Source organism: Cricetulus griseus, chromosome 3 (genome assembly GCF_003668045.3).
Source record: "Cricetulus griseus strain 17A/GY chromosome 3, alternate assembly CriGri-PICRH-1.0, whole genome shotgun sequence".
NCBI lineage: Eukaryota > Metazoa > Chordata > Mammalia > Rodentia > Cricetidae > Cricetulus > Cricetulus griseus.
The window spans coordinates 99,377,525-99,394,543 of record NC_048596.1 but is presented as its reverse complement, the minus strand read 5'-3'; the positions used below and the strand labels follow the sequence as shown (position 1 = coordinate 99,394,543).

The following is a 17,019-nucleotide window of genomic DNA, read 5'->3' as shown; positions in this document are numbered from 1 at the left end:
CTGTGTGTGGTGGCTCACACTCGTAATCCCAGCACTTAAGAGGTTGAGGCAGGAGGATCACTGCCAGTTCAAGGGAGCCTTGCACTACAGAGTAAGGCCATGTCTCAACAAGCAAACAAACACCCAAAAGAGAAAGAAATCCCAGTGACTGAGAGCAAATCAAAGCTGACATGCAAGAGGCTGGAGAACATGACTTATAGTAAGGAGAACTGAATGGAAACTGATCCAAAATGGATACAGATATTAGAATGAACAGAGACATACATTAAAAAATTACTATAACTGCAGGCCGGGTGTTGGTGGCGCACACCTTTAATCCCAGCACTTGGGAGGCAGAGGCAGGCGGATCTCTGTGAGTTCGAGGCCAGCCTGGTCTCCAGAGCAAGTGCCAGGATAGGCTCCAAAGCTACACAGAGAAACCATGTCTCGAAAAACCAAAAAAAAAAAAAAAAAAAAAAGCCCAAACAAACAAACAAACAAAAACCCCAGAAAACAAAAAATTACTCTAACTGCATACCATGTCCCCAAAGGTAAAATAGAAACATAGAAAGTGCAAAAAAGACAAAACAAACAGACAAATAAAAACTCTAAAATATTACCAAGGAGCATGACAAAGTGCTGTAGGTCATAAGCTAATAAAGGCAATAAAATCGAATGATAAGACATTTAACTATACAAAAAATAAGGGAAGGAGACTCACCTTTCACATTAAAAAAAGCTGGATAGGGTATTTTCCTAGGCAAAAAAATATCATTCTTGTGGTAAGTTTTTGTTTTCACTATCCATGTCCCCATTTCTTGCTATAATTTGTGACCTCATACTATAGCAAATGTAAGCTCAGTGTAAGACCCTCAGAAAGCTGAGGCTTCCAGAATCTTAGCCCAGGACCTCGGCCACCCCAATCACAGAATGGAGGTGAAAGCTTGATGCAAATTGCATGAGGCTTTATTGTAGTTTAACAAGCGAACCCCATGTTAGCTCGGGTCTTTGACCAACCCACCATGTCGGATAGCTAGCAAAGACAGTTTGAAGCCGCTGCGCACAGATCTTTATAGGGCAGCGTAAGGGGAGTGTCTAGGGGTATGCACAGGCTCAGGATTGGTGTGCCTCCAGGCTTGGAGGGTTTGCCCTGTGTTGATTGGTCAACTGGTTGTTATGGCCCATAGGTGGTTGCTATGCTTTCTGCATCATTGCTGTGCACTTGTCTGTAAAGCACATCCAGAGCCATAAAGCATAGCACCACCAGCTAACTTCCGATTGGTTCTTGTCACGAGACAGGCATTTGACTTTTTAGTGACTAACTTCTGATTGTTTCCTTGTCACGAGGCAGGCATCTGACTTTCTAGTGTCTAGGACAAGGTCATAGAAGCACGTGTTCGGCCATATGGCTGCCAAAAGGGAAGCTGGTCCCTTCACTCAGGAGCACCCTACTGCCAGAAGTCTTTTCTTGCCACAAGACTCATGCTGTCACTTTGGCTACAGCTTCAAAAGTGTAAAATATTAGCCAGGCAGTGGTGGTGCACACCTTTAATCCCACCACTTAAAAGGCAGAGACAGAGGGATTGCTGAGTTGGAGGCCAGCCTGGTCTACAAAGTGAGTTCCAGGACAGCCAGGGCTACTCAAAGAAACCCTGTCTTGAAACACCAAACAAACAACAAACAATAAATAAATAAAAGTGTAGAATATGAAAGGTTGATAGGACTTCTTCAAACATCCATTTTGCAGAGTCTGTGGCCCAGAGAGTAGAAGTGACCCGTCAAATCAAACAGTACAAGAGCTAGGTAGAGTCCAAGTCCCTCAGCTTTATTCAACTCCATTTAATGTAACAAAAGCCTAAGGGAGGCCCTGGGGACCCAGCCAGAGAGAAGGTGTGGGTGACTTCATTGGGTGGGAACTCACAACCAGGGAACAATTGATTGTTCCTTAGATAGCTAACAAGCCGACCTCACTCCTGGTGGGTGTGTCCTGGGTAAAATGACTCGAGTGCTGCAGAGCTGATAATTTCTATGGTCCAGGAGGCCATGTTCATTCTTATTAGGGATATCCTCACCGGAACTAAGCTGTCTTCCTGCGCTCATTGCATCCAGTCTACACTCTTTGTGGCCTATAGCAAGGCAAGTGGCAGATAAACTCACTGACCTCATAAAACTTAAATGAGCATTTTCAGTGCCATGCATCAAAAGGCATCATTTAAAAAGATATTTATTTTCGCCGGATGGTGGTGTCAGCGCACACCTTTAGTCCCAGCACTCGGGAGGCAGGGGTAGGCAGATCTCTGTGTTTGATACCAGTGTGGTCTACAAGAACTAGTTACAGGACAGCCTCCAAAGCTACACAGGGAAACCCTGCTTCGAAAAACAAAACAAGAACACAACAAAAAAGTTATATTATTTGCATTTTAAAATAGATATATACAGAAGGGTAGTTATGGCTTTGTGCACATGCATGCAGTGCCCATGGAAGCCAGAAGATGGGGCCAGATATCCTGGAGCTGGAGTAGCAGGCAGTTATGAGCTGCCTAACATGGGTGCTGGAAATTGAGCTTGGATCCTTGGCTAGAGCAGTACATGCTCTTAACCACTCAGCCATCACTTGAGCCCAAGAAGGCATTGTTTTGTTGAAATAAAATTTCCTGAGTACAGACTGCTTAGACCTGAGGATTTCAAAGTTTACATACTCATATCCCTGTGTAGAGCAGGAAGCTCCCGCCATGCTTCCCTGGCCAGATGGCTGAAAATTCTTCACTCTAACTGCATGCCAGCTGTTTGACTTTCACTTGGCATAGAAGCGTCATACCAATCATGCCCACCTCCTGATGCTGTTCCAGTTGGGCACCAAGATTATCTGTTACCTGGCACCCAAATGTTCACAAGCACAAAGGTAACATCAAAGTGCCATGGCATGTGACCGTTTTTCCCAGTGGCATGTTAGCTTTCAGTTGGCATTATTATGGCATCAAAATGGAATGGAACATTAAAACATTTTTGGCATAAGTTCAGACCCCCACAGGAGTTTCTATAAACCAGGCTTTGAGAAACTCTGGTCTAATCATTTCCGAAACCGTGGGCTGTCTATCTGAAAAACTACAAAGCAGGGCCCTGGTGCTATGGGAGTAGAGTCACGCTGAAGCAAATGCATATGCTGTACTCCTGTTTCCCTATCATTTGCTGGCAAACTTCTCCTTACCCTTTGAGTGGATTTTTCTGGAAATGGCTTGCCTCCCACAAGCCAAGAAGGTTGTAACCTCTTTTGTACCCCTATATACACAACCTACTCAGCCCCCAGTTCTTAGGCATTATTGTTTTACTTCCTGACTGCCCCACATCTCCTCTGTACTCCAGACTGTAAGCACCAGGAAAGCAGGGTCTGAGTCTGTTCATTTCCAGGCCCTCACTTCCCTGTGTGTGTGTGTGGGGGGGGCGAGGATAGCGTAGGCTCAGTAAGGAATAGGAATGAATGAATGAATGGAGTGAATGAATAACTGAGCTAGATGTCCCTCTAGAATATTCAGCTCCACCATCCAGTTTAGCATTCTCTTTCCTGTTTCCAATTCCCATTTTGGTCTGTGCAAAGGCTTGAAAAGAGCATCTCATAGCCTGGCTCTGCATGGGTGATAAAAGCTCCCCTGGAGGGCATGAAAGCAACCCCACTTTGCCCTTGGACAAGCAGAGATGAAAACAAGGAAAATCACTTGTCTCAGGGTGCCCAGGTCAGGTATAACTGCATCAACCCAGAAGCTGTGTGATAGCTACTTCTATGTCTTCAGGACTTGTCTATTTGTTACTTTTCATTTAGATGTTTTTGGTCAGCACTGCCATAGGGAAAAGCAATGTTCCCTATGACCTCACCTCCCTGTGGCACTGTTTTGAGAACAAACTGGATTCTCACGGTTCTCCCAATGGTGGCAGGGTGCCCACGCCAGGCAAGGTATTTTTCATACTGAAAAGAAACAAAGATAGCGTCAGCCCTCATTTGTAATTTCCCCAGAGCAGCTGGGATCTAAAAATCTCTTTGTTTCCATTCTCAGCTTATAAATGCTGCCTTTTGTCCTTGGTAAAGTCCAGCAGAAAGGTGCAGTTAGGGGAAAAAAGAAAAAAAACTTTACTTATTTACGTATATATTTATTTCTAGACACGTTTATTTTTGCAACATGGGCTGAAAGGGACATCCTGAAACCCCCACCCACCTTACCTCCTTAATATAGACACCTCATTTCTCTCCCATGGCCAAAAACACTAGTGTCATCCCTGACCCCGGACATCCTTCTTCCTTCCAGACAGGGAGGCAGCTGGCCTCCTCATGTCTGGCCTTCCTAATGGGGCATCCTGGCTTAGACTTCACAACCACCAGGCCCTCGTACAACATTTAATCACTTCTGCTCCCAACACCTGGCAGCTTTCCCTCATCCTGCTTCTCAGTCATGGCGGTGGAACTCAGTAGGAGAGAAATCTAGAAGGGAAGAGAATGCAGCCCCATAATTGAGTGTTATTTATAGAAATACACCATAACAAACTATAGAACACATGGTAATATAGATACATTGAAATACATGTTTTGAAAATTAAAAACACAGATAATAAATTATAGTTTTGTTTCACCATGTAAATAACTATCACTTTGTCTTAGGGTTTCTGTTGCTGTAATAAAACACCATGACCAAAAATGACAAATGACTTGGGGAGGAAAGATTGAATAGTTTTAAGACAATGGCATGGCTTTGTGTAAATGATGATCCGAAGTAAAGACCAATAATCTTTGTTTGTTTGTTTGTTTTTTGTTTTTTGAGACAGGGTTTCTCTATGTAGCTTTGGAGCCTGTCCTAGAACTCTCCTTGTAGACTAGTCTGTCCTCGAACTCATAGAGATCTGCCTGCCTCTGCCTCCCGAGTGCTGGGATTAAAGAGTGGGCCACCACTGCCCAGCAAAGTCCTTTAAGTGACCTTTGGGGATTTCCACAGTCTGGTCATTTCACAACAGCGGTATTCACCTTTTCTTTATTTCTTCAGCCAATCAACACCCCTAACCCTTCACAAAGGCTCTTCTCTCTGCCTGGAATGTATCTTTGCCATCACCAGTTTGGCCTTCAGCTTCCTCAAAGAGATCTTTCTGTGGACATTGCCTCAGAATATTCTCTCATTTTCCTCTCTATCACTAGCTCAACAGATCAATGAACTACCTACCTGACTTAGTCAGAGAGACAGAGATTGTTATATTCATGACTCTGTCTTGTTGATGAAGACATGTTTCCTGATCCTTTTGGGCAAAGTTCACAGCTGCCTCTTCTGTGTATTGCATTGTCATTGTTTGTGGACATGTCTATCTCTGCCCTAAGACTGGCAGCTTCTCAAAGACAAGGACAAAAGGCACAATGTCAATTATTTTATTTTGTGGGGTTTTTTCTTTTCTTTTCATTTCTTTTTGAGGCAGGATAGCCTCATCAAACTAGTTATGTAGCCCCAGTGACCTTGAGTCCCTGACTTTACTACCTACATTTCCCAAGTGCTAAGATTACAAAAAGTCACCATATCTAACAAAATAGTATTTTGAATTCCTGTCACCTATTATGGAATGGTGAAGTGTGGAACAGGACTTTATTTCATTGGATGGATGCACCAACATGCTAAAGGAAAAGGCTGGGGCTAAATAGGTATAAAGGAATGCAGAGTAAATCCATTCCCTTCAGACACTCAGCTTCCTATAATTATCTATTTATTCACTTACAAAGCAAATATTGTTTCCCCATTACATTCTAGGCCAGGGATTGTGTGATAGGATATTTAACGATCAATAAGAGAAAGTTAAGGCACTTGACCATTGAGATTTGAATCTCAATGTCAGGGCTGCTGTATGAGGAGAATGCTGGGGAGGGGAAGGCAGAAGAGAAGCCACTAGTGGGAGACGCCATGTAGAGATTGGGAAGATAGGATGCACCAGGCTTTCTCTGGTAAGATAAGGCCATGTAGAAATACATAGATTAGTAGTTATGGATTAATCACTAAGAGAGAGCTAGCCGGTAAGAAGCCTGAGCCATCGGCCAACCAGTTTCTAATTAATATAGCTTCTGTATATTCATTTGGGGCTAATAAGCTGCAGGACCAGGCAGGAAAGAAACTCCCAACTACACGAGAAACCTCAGTTTCCCCAACTGTTATATAAGGATAATAATAGTATCAGTCACAGACAGATAAATAATTTACTCCTAAAAGTAAAAAAGGGTGCCATCCTGTAAACTTACCACAGTAAGTCAGGGCTATTGGAGAACACAGCATATTAAAATCATATCAGGGAAAACCCGACCCAAGAACATATCAAACACACCAAATAGAGGAAAGGGTGCAACATGTTTACCTGGACTCCCCCCAAAAGGAAGCTATCTAAAACTGTGATGGCAACATGTCCTCTAAGCACCTGGTGTGTACACCAAAAGACCACGGGCAGAGAACTCCCAACTGACCTGGGAACTTCAGCTTGAGTTGGTCCCCAATGAGGGTTAGTTCTATTTTTGTCCTTTAATCTCTCTTGAATTGGCCCTACATGTTACCTCTATGACCTGCACAGTCCTACACCTGGGTGGATGGATCAACCTGATCCTGAGGTTTGACTTGACTCAGCTAACAGTGTTCCAGGGACCAGTGTTTTCAGCTCAGTTAATTAATATCTTATCTAACTACCCTCAGTGGCTCTCTTTGTATCTGACTTCTTTGGAACCTCTTGAACTCCACTATGACTACCTGAATCCTTTGTAGCCATTCAGTAACCTACATGTATACATACTTACACATATATTTACTGAGTGATATGTAATGTGTGATCTGAGAGCTAAGACTAGTGAAGGTTGAAATGAAAGAACCCGTGTTTGCCTTAGCCAGCTATCAAGGGAAATTGCTAATCCAAACAGCAGCCAGCAAAACCAGTGTAGCTTGAGAATTTGTTACTCAATAAATTCTGACATGTAGAAGTATATAAATGTATCTGTCCATCTATACTTTTGATGTAGTATGCTCATGACAGATAATAAATGCATTGATGATTTTAAAGCTTTTAGAGTGTCTAACACAGGACAAATACTACTTAAGAGCTTGCTATTACTGTGCCATGGGACTGGCAAGGAGGCAGGCAGTGATTACTCCAACTCAGGATAACCCTAGGTGGATTAGAGAGTCAATAGGCTAAGACAAAGTGTTGAGGGAAAAATCACGGGAGGCATAATGGAGGAGGCAGACTCTGAGCTGAGCCTGATGGATAGAGATGGATTTAGCATGTTATTGTGTGAACACATTTTACAGAGACAATAACCTTAAATCCCGAAAATTTGGGATCAGTTAGGGTCGTGAAGGCTGCTATGACCCTAGTGAAAGGTCTCAGTTCACATGACATGCACAACAAATTATTTAACCAATTGTTCCTCCATTCTGCAAATATCACTAAAGCTCTATAGGTGCCAGACTTTAGGGTAGACAAGGACCCAAGAATCAAACTCTGCATGACCTACCCCAAAGGAGCACAAATACATAGTGACTGATGTAGTCAGACTTTCTTGTTGGACTTGGTCTTAGGAACCACCAGCCTCCAAATAATAACACAGAGACTTATTATTAATTATGAAAGCTTGGCCTTAGCTTAGGCTTGTTCCCAACTAGCTCTTATAACTCAAATTAACCTGTTTTTATTAATCTACATTCTGCTAAATGGCTTTTACCTCCCCCCATTCTCTGACTCCTTCCATGTCTCACTGGCATTTCTTGTGCACCTAGATTCATCTCCAGTTCCTTTCTTTCCCCAGAAGTACTGCCTATTCTTTCCTGCCTAGCTATTGGCCATCCAGCTCTCTATTAAACCAATCAGAAGGCACCTTAGGCATAGACATTCTTTACTGTGTACCAAAAGATTATCCCTCAACAGAGACAGAAGATGAACCCAGATCCTGGCTTTCCTGCTTATTCTACTTTATGCCAGGACATGTACTCATCAGGGCCACTGGGTTCATCTTCTACAGGAACCAAATCACTGCAATTGCTTTCCCCACCCTACAGGTAATTATTCAGGTGTTCCGGAACAGGGCCTTATGTAATCTCATTTCCCAACTTCTCTTCTTCTCAAAGCATGGGACTATCTAAACGTCATGTTTATTTTTAAACCACATCCCTACCATTGATTATTCACAATAACTTCTGTCATCTTTTCTGAAACCTACTCTTAATGTATGTTTGCCCATGCCAGTCTGTCCACCTCAATTCTTGGCATTGAGCCTCATTTTGGTTGTTATTCTTATTCTGTTCTTTCTCCTTTCACTCCCTGCCCCACCCACACCCCATGTTACTGGAGCTATTAAGAGAACTTGAGAGTCAGAAGCAGGTATATCTCTATGAGTTCAAGGCTGGCCTGATCTCTACAATAGTGAGTTGTAGGACAGCCAGAGCAAACAGTTAGACCCTGTCTCAAATAAATAAATAAATAAATAAATAAATAAATAAACAAAAACCTCAAAACAACCACCAACAACAACAGAGTCAAAGATTGGGACCTGACAATTCTAATAAGCTAGGCTTGAACATCCGTGCTCTAGGCCAGTCCTGGCCAGGGTGTGGTCCTACCCGCCATTGACCTATCATTATTTGGACTATATAATTTCTCCTGCAAGGTGGTCTGACAAAAGTCAGACTGTGTGAAATCTCTTGCAGACAGATAAACTCCTCCATCAGCCTTCTCCTTCTCCCAGCATGAGACTCCTTGAGAAAACCTATTTCTTGGGGTCCACTATTTCAGCAGTCTGATAACTGAAGTGTCTCTTTAGTATATTTTCATTCCTGCCAGGGTAGTTACACAAGGACTATTCCCCAACTACATGAGAATTCATATTTATACTTGAGAGACTACACCCCTAGCCCCACACATTGCATACTGAGTCCAATTACACTGTGTTCGAGGCTGCTTCTTTTTAAAGAAAGGCAACCAAACTCTGTCTCTGTCTCTGTCTCTGTCTCTGTCTCTGTCTCTGTCTCTGTCTCTCTCTCTCTCTCTCTCCCCGCTCACCACTCACAGAGCTCTTGTAGCCATCAGGCCCAGCCATCTGGAGGTGGCAATCTTTTCAAAAGCCCAGAAAAACCTGTCAACAACAGACCCCTTGCCCTTACGAGGGGCATCTTAGCTCAAGTTCACAGCATCTGTTGTGTTCTTGGCCCTTCCTTGGTGTTACCAGGGGAGTTGGGGTTCCTTCTTTTGGATCATTAGTCTTCCTAATAAGATAATTTAAAGACAAATTGAGTAGTATTGTATTAGAACTTGGGAGAAAAACAATCAGGCAAGCAGGCTGAAAACCTCCTTAGCTCTGTTTGCAGTGGAGGTGGGTGCTTACACCACAGAGGTGGGAGGCTGCCTGGAAAGTGAGAAAGCCCAGAGCACCAGAGAAGCAGGCTTAGGCTTTAGGCCAATATCTGAAAGGAAATAAAGAAAAGGAAGAAAATATGCCTAGTGCCTAGTGCAGAACTGAGCTCTTATGTCCCAGGTCAAAGAGACACAAGAGACACATAACATGGTTAGAAACAGAGACTGGTTATTAAGGGAAGAAAAACACTCCCAAAGAATGGGAGTGGGTGAGAGAGCTACGTACAAAGCCTAGGGGAGTGAGGCTCGAAACTTTTTATAGGACTTTTAAATGACACCTGCCTCTCCAAATTGTAGTTCTGGGGCTTTTCTAGCACTTGGTGTTGTATGAAACTCATGTGGGGAAGGGTTTCTGGGTCAACTGGCTTCTTTCACAAACTAAACTTGATGCTCTGACCTCCAGTCCCTGTCCTTCCCACAGCTTCTGAGAACCCGTTGCTGATGACTCACACCTGAGTCCCTCTCAGAGCTCAGCCCTCTATAATGGAAGCAACCTCTACAAAGGTAATAGTGCTTTCCTGGGGTAGCCTGTTTCTTCGATTCATCAGTACAGGACATGAATTTCTGCCTGTTTGCTTTAATCTGGAATAATTCTAATGGGTCAGGCCAGGGTCAGAGCATTCCTGGGGAATAGCTAAGGACTCTAATGCAACTGTTTCTCTACTCAACTACAGCCTCTATCTGCTTCTGTTACGTCTTATAGTTTTTTTTGTTTTTGTTTTTTTTAAGCTCTGGCTGACCTGGAACTCACTCTGTAGATCAAGCTGGCCTCGAACCCAGAACTCAGAGATCTGCCTGTCTCTGCCTCCCGAGTGCTGAGATTAAAAGCCTGTGACACCACGGCCCAGCTCATTTTACAGACCCTAAAGTACTTCCTACATCCCACACCAACCCACAATAAACCTCCTTGCACACCACTAGTCTCCTTTTCCCCACACTATAAAACTTTAATACTAGCTTGTCAGCTGTGACCACCTAAGCTCCTAGGGCTCCTAAGGCGTTGCAGGGTCATGCTCCTAGGACTGGGCCTGCAGCACACAGCACAAACTAAAGACTGACTGTTGGAAGGAATGGGAGGCTAAGGCCAATCAGACTGGGTCTCTGGTCACACTAGTAGGCGGGAACCGGAATCCACTCAGGGTTGCAGCTCATGGGAGTGGCCCTGAGTCCCCGCCCCGAGAACCAGCAGGAGGCGGGGCCCATGCACGCCGCAGCCCTTGCAATGCTACTGCCCGCGGTCCGGCTAATGTGGCTCGGCCAGGCTCGTTACTCCGAGCTGCTGGCACTGCAGGAGCAATGGCTGCGACGGCTACAGGCTGACCCTCGTCCGGGGGCCCCATCGGAGACCGAGGCGGGCGCTCTCTTGCTCTGCGAGCCAGCAGGGCCCGTGTACACGGGCGGGCTACGCGGCGGCCTGACGCCGGAGGAAACTACGCGGCTGAGGGCCTTAGGCGCCGAGGTGCGCGCCACCGGCCGCGGCGGCCTGGCCACTTTCCACGGCCCGGGCCAGCTGCTCTGCCACCCTGTGCTTGACCTGCGGCGTCTAGGCCTGCGCCTGCGCACCCACGTGGCGGCGCTGGAGGCGTGCGCTGTGCGCCTGTGTGAGCTCCGAGGCCTGCAAGGAGCCCGCGCGCGGCCGCCACCCTACACCGGTGTCTGGCTGGGCGAGCGCAAGATCTGCGCGATCGGTGAGCGCGCCGGGGCAGAACCTGGGCGGAGCCAGGGCAGGGCCAACCCGGGGAACTCTGGGCTCCGAGTGCTCCTGACCTGCCTCACGGATATTTTAATATTTCAAGGCAGAAGAGTCTTCTAGTTCAGCACTCATGGATGGAGAAACACTAGGCATGAATTGCCAAGTTACTTCCTGTGACTCACAACGGGAGGACAGAATGCCAAATGTCAAACTTCCAAAGCAATGAAATCACTGTATTAAAGGAATCTCGAAAATAAGGGCGGCTGATGTGTAACCACAGACCCCACCCTGTAGAATTAGCCCCCTGACCCAGTCTGTGTTCCATCCAGGCCCCAAGGGACCCAGTCCAGGCCCACTTACCTTTCCCGAGGCCCCAAGGGGAGGGAAATGTAGCTATTCTAAGATATTTTGGCTTGCCTTGCAGGAGTCCGCTGTGGAAGGCACATCACATCCCACGGCCTGGCTCTGAACTGTTCTACAGACCTCACTTGGTTTGAGCACATTGTGCCCTGTGGACTGGTTGGGACAGGAGTCACTTCCCTGAGTGAGGCACTCCAGAGACTCATCACTGTGGATGAAGTAATGCCATCTTTCCTTGTGGCCTTCCAGGAGACTTTCAAGTGCACATTAATCTCTGAGGATAGCCCCAGCTGAAGGGCACTCATTCTTCTTAGCCCAGGGGCCATGGCCGGGCCGTAAAAAGCTTCTAGTCTGACTTGAGTCCCCAGAACCTGATTCTAGAACTGCTCTGTGAAGAACTGACCATGACCAAGGACAGATCCTGAGCTGTTGCTTCCTGTTTCTCCCTACCTACCTCAGGGGTCGCTATGAAAAGTCACATGCTACATAAAGCATCCCGTGACTGTTAACCCATGTTCCTTGGCTTGGAGACACTCTCGTGTCATAAAGTGATGTTTCTTAATTACTTGCGTCTTCTCAGTGCTGTATCTAACAGCGATTTGGGTCTGTACGTCTTTTGTGTTCTGTGGGAATCAAATCTCTATGACCCAGGTGAAAGGGATGTGATAAAGTTATTCTCAAAAGACCTGGGCCTGTCTTCAATAAAGGGGAAAGCCTCTTCAAAAAATAAAATGAGATTTTTGCCTTTCTAGGTTGAATCCCTCAAGTTTGGTAACTTACCTGATTTTGTTTGGGGTCAACAGAGATGGGCTAGAAGCTATGGAAAAGACAAGGGTAATTCTTCCTTGTACACAAATGCTATAGAGAGATTTTCCTACCTGGGATCCCTGGGTCTGTAGCAATGTCAGCTCTTGCTAAGTATGGAAACAGAAACTTTGTGATTTAAGACAACAAGGAACACATTACCTCATATTTTGTGGGTCAGGAATCGAAGAAATGTACCTAGGTTGGTTGGAGTCTTACCAGAGCTTGCATTAAAGATGACAGTTATCATTGGAAGGCTTAGCTGGTGCTTGAGGTCAGTTCCCAAGATGGGTTTCCATTGTGCTTACTTGGTTGCTTCTAGTTGTTGACAAGAAGCCTCAGTTCCTTACGTGTGGGCTCTACTGCAGGGCAGCAGGCAAGTTTGGAGCTCCTGTGTCTTTTGTGACCTAGCTGTGGAAGTCGCACAGGCCTTTCCGTAGTCTCACAAATGGGCCTTCTTTGGAGTGAAAGGGACATCCCATTAGCTTCGAAATATGAAGCTCTTTGGGAGCCATCTTGGAGACTGGTTCTCATAACTGGTGGAAAGTAGATAGATCTTTGATTAAGACCCTGGTGCAGCACTTGACACTATGGAAGTTATTTCTTCTATTTCCTCTCTCTAGGCTTCAGTGCTGCTGCTGTTCACTAGAAATGCAGTAAGAGCTGCATTGTAATTTGACATTTTCTAGGAGCCTCATTTAAAAGGCTTTTGTTTGTGTTTGTTTGTTTTTCTTTGGGATAGGGTTTCTCTGTGTAACAGCCCTGGCTGTCCTGGAACTTACTTTGTAGACCAGGCTGGCTTCGAGCTCAGAGATCTGCCTGCCTCTGCCTCCCGAGTGCTAGAATTAAAGGTGTGTGCCACCACTGCCCGGCTCAAAGAGGCTTTTTAAAAACAGGCTTTTTAAAATGTTAGTTTTAATACACTTGCCTCAATTCATTAAATAAATCTCCATGAAGTATATAACATTAATATTTTGTAGTTATCCACTAAGTTGTCAAAATTTGGTGCATGCTTTGTACTTTTAAGAACACTCACTTGACCTACCACATTCTACAGATGCTCATCGGTCACATGGGAATAGCCTTAAAACTGACTTTAGAAATGTGATACAGGCTCTTATGTAGTGCAGCTAGTCTTGAACAACTGATTCACCTGTCTCTACCTCCTGAGTGTAGAGTTAAGGCTAGGATGTAATTATTTCACTAGACCCAAGATAAATGATGATAAATGGGTGTTTATTGGGGAACAATTACACAGAAAAATACAAAGAACTGTGGGAGTGTTTCTCTGTCCTTTCTGCTGGATCGGCTGACCCAGAAATGAAGCCCTAAGGAAAGCCATACCTCAAGCTTCCCTCTTTCTGCTTCAGGCTGCCTGAGGCCACGCCAAGGCCACTGTTACAAATTCACTGCAAGACCACTACAGTAGGGATTATAAGTATGTGCCTGAAACCATTCTTGCCTCCGTTTGCTTGATTTTTGACAATGGTCTCATAGCCCATGCTGACCTAGAACTTGCTATGTAGCCAAGATTGACTTTGAACTCCTGATCCTCTCTGAGAGCCTGTACTGTTCTGGGCCACAGAGAATAGCTTCATGATGGTGGATCGAGTTGACCTTCCTGAGCCACACTTTCACAATATGAAACACGGTGAAGGCATCTGCCTAGGCCTGAGAGGAATTACTTGGCTTAATGACAGGTAAAGTAGCTGAGAAGAGTATTGACACAGACCCGATTCTGAATAACTAGTCTCATTATGATTGTTTCATTCTGTTCTCCATTGTTTCTTTTTCCTTTCTTTCTTTCTCTTTCTTTCTTTCTTTCTTTCTTTCTTTCTTTCTTTCTTTATTAGTTTTTCAAGATAGGATTTCTCTGTAGCTTTGAAGGCTGTCATGGAACTCACTCAGTCTACCAGGCTGGTCTCAAACTCAGAGAGATCAGCCTGTCTCTGCCTCCTGAGTGCTAAGATTAAAGGTCTGCTCCATCACTGCCTGGCTCCATCGATTTTCTTAAGGAAACTATCCCCAGGCCATTTAACTTCCCCTCACAGAAGTCAAGTCTTTAAGAATGGAGCTGTGGGAGATGCGCCACGGCTTCGGTAGCGACCAGCTCTTCTCTGCTGCCTGAGCGGCGCCAGCACCTTCCTCGGGAGCTTGCAGCAGCCGGCTGGCTCCTGCTCCACGGCAACCATGTGCGACCGGAAGGCGGTGATCAAAAATGCAGACATGTCGGAAGAGATGCAACAGGACTCGGTGGAGTGCGCTACTCAGGCGTTGGAGAAGTACAACATAGAAAAGGATATTGCGGCCCACATCAGGAAGGAGTTTGACAAGAAGTACAACCCCACCTGGCACTGCATTGTAGGGCGGAACTTCGGTAGTTATGTGACACATGAGACCAAACACTTCATCTACTTCTACCTGGGTCAGGTGGCCATTCTTCTGTTCAAATCTGGTTAAAAGCATGGACTGTGCCAAACACCCAGTGATCCATCCAAAAACAAGGACTGCATCCTAAATTCCAAATACCAGAGACTGACTCTTCAGCCTTGCTAAGGGAACACCTCGTTTGAATTTGTTGTGTTTTGTACAGGGCATCATCCTCTGCACAAGTTTGTGGTTATAAAATAATTAGTAAAACAGCTTACATTTGTATTTATTTTCTAGTCCATACTTCTGTACCCCGTTTTTTTTCTCCCTTAGGCCATTCCTTTAAAATAAATCTGTTGGAGATGTGAAAAAAAAAAAAAAAAGAATGGAGCTGTGGGGGTTGGAGAGATGGCTCAACAGTTAAGAGGCAGTGGCTGCTTTCACAGAGGATGCTGGTTCAATTCCCAGCACCCACCTGTCAGCTCACAACTGTCTGTATCTCCAGTTCTAGGGGATATAACACCTTCACACCAATGCACATAAAATAAAGTTAAATGAATTATTTTTAGAAGAATAGAGCTGTGACTATCTTGTTTCCTTCATATCTCTAGAAAAAAACTACTAGGCCTGGCATATAGGCATACAGTCCTAAATACTGAGTGTCATTGGACTCTTTAAAGTCTCCCATCCTGGGCTGGGGGATGGCTCAGAGGATAAACGGCTTGTTGTAGAAGTGTGAGTTTAAATCCCAGAACCCCAATACAAACTGGCACAGTAGTTGTCCTGGCTAGTTTTATGTCAGCTTGACATAAGCTAGAGTCATTTGAGAGGAAGGAACCTCAACCGAGAAAATGCATCCATGAGATTGGGTGGTAGGCAAGCCTATATTTTCTTAATTACTGATTGATGGGTGAGGGCCCAGCACAGGGTGGGTAGTACCACCCTGGGCTGGTAGTCCTGGGTTCTATAAGAAAGCAGGCTGAGCAAGCTAGAAGTAGCATCCCTCCATGGCTTCTGCATCAGTTCCTGCCTTCAGGATCCTGCCCTGTTTGAGTTCTTGTCCTGATTTCGTTCAGTGATGGACTACAGTGTGGAAGTGTAAGCCAAATAAACCCTTTCCTCCCCACCTTGGTTTTGATCATGGTGTTTCATTGCAGCAATAGAAACCCTAAGTAAAACAGAAGTACACATTTGTTGTTTTTTTTTTAAGATTTATTTATTTATTATGTATACACTGTTCTGCCACCATGTATATCTGCACACCAGAAGAGGGCACCAAATCTTATTATAGATGGTTGTGAACCACCATGTGGGTGCTGAGAATTGACCTCAGGACCACTGGAAGAGCAGCCAGTGCTCTTAACCTCTGAGCCATCTCTCCAACCCCAGAAGTACACATTTGTAAACCAAGCACTCCAGTGGTAACATGGGAAGCAGAGGCAGAAGAGAAACCTGCAGGACCAGGTTGCCTGGCAAATGCAGTGGTAATAGCACAAGATATAAGATGGAAGATGTTGTTCTCTGACATCCACATGCATTCCATGGCAAGTCAACAATACACCACACAGAACACACAGAGAGAGACGTGCGAGCACACACACACACACACACACACACACAGAACACACACAGAGAGAGACGTGCGAGCACACACACACACACACACACACACACACACACACAGAGAGAGAGAGAGAGAGAGAGAGAGAGAGAGAGAGAGAGAGAGAGAGAGGAAGATTGAGAGAGAGACCTGCTCGTCTGGGCACCAGCCCTACTTTTATGTGTCCCTTTAGGTACATGTCAGCAAACTTTGGTGTGGATAGACTTACCAGAGCACAGCAAAACGTTATCCCTGTTCTGGACTTGGGTGGCACAAACCAGTGTTCCTGTGTTACTGCAGCCTTGCAGGTGCATTCTCTTTGGCTCACAGGGTTTGTGTATGTATGTATGTATGTATGTATGTATGTATGTATGTATGTATGTATGTGAAAGTATTTCTTTTTTTAAAGATTTTATTTATTTATTATGTATACAACATTCTGCTTGCGTGTATATCTGCACACCAGAAGAGGGTACCAGATCTCATTACGGATGGCTGTGAGCCACCATGTGGTTGCTGGGAATTGAACTCAGGACCTCTGGGAGAGCAGTCAGTGCTCTTAACCTCTGAGCCATCTCTCCAGCCCATGAAAGTATTTCTTGCCAGTGTTAAGAAATAGGCCTTATGATTGAGAATTGGAAGCTGAGAAGTGGCAGAAATTACATTCTCCTTAGCTCCAGGACTACCCTTCTTTTTCATCCAGTCCATGTTCTGACACCGGCTTTCTGAGTTGGTGAAGCCTAGTCTAGATAGTCCAGTGTTCTGAGATGCAGCAGAGTGTAAACACTGAGGTCACAGCACCAGTTCT

General features: G+C 45.0%; 2 protein-coding genes across 2 annotated transcripts; both read left to right on the top strand.

Moving 5' to 3' along the window:
- Positions 1 to 10,558: 10,558 nt before the first annotated feature.
- On the top strand, positions 10,559 to 12,203 carry Lipt2 (lipoyl(octanoyl) transferase 2). The gene is made up of 2 exons (XM_027407770.2): positions 10,559 to 11,072; positions 11,502 to 12,203. The coding sequence occupies exons 1-2, from the start codon at positions 10,586 to 10,588 to the stop codon at positions 11,729 to 11,731; spliced, it is 717 nt and encodes a 238-aa protein (XP_027263571.1). The 5' UTR covers positions 10,559 to 10,585; the 3' UTR covers positions 11,732 to 12,203.
- Positions 12,204 to 14,323: 2,120 nt separating this feature from the next.
- LOC100755794 (dynein light chain 1, cytoplasmic) lies at positions 14,324 to 14,896 on the top strand. The gene has a single exon (XM_027407771.2). It carries the CDS (start codon positions 14,432 to 14,434, stop codon positions 14,699 to 14,701), a length of 270 nt encoding a protein of 89 aa, XP_027263572.1. The 5' UTR covers positions 14,324 to 14,431; the 3' UTR covers positions 14,702 to 14,896.
- The last annotated feature ends 2,123 nt before the right edge of the window (positions 14,897 to 17,019 follow it).

Coding starts and splice junctions, on each gene's coding strand:
- Lipt2 (XM_027407770.2), top strand. CDS start 10,586: ATGCACGCCGCAGCCCTTGCAATGCTACTGCCCGCGGTCCGGCTAATG. Junction 11,073..11,501: donor GCGCAAGATCTGCGCGATCG/GTGAGCGCGCCG, acceptor CTTGCCTTGCAG/GAGTCCGCTGTGGAAGGCAC.
- LOC100755794 (XM_027407771.2), top strand. CDS start 14,432: ATGTGCGACCGGAAGGCGGTGATCAAAAATGCAGACATGTCGGAAGAG.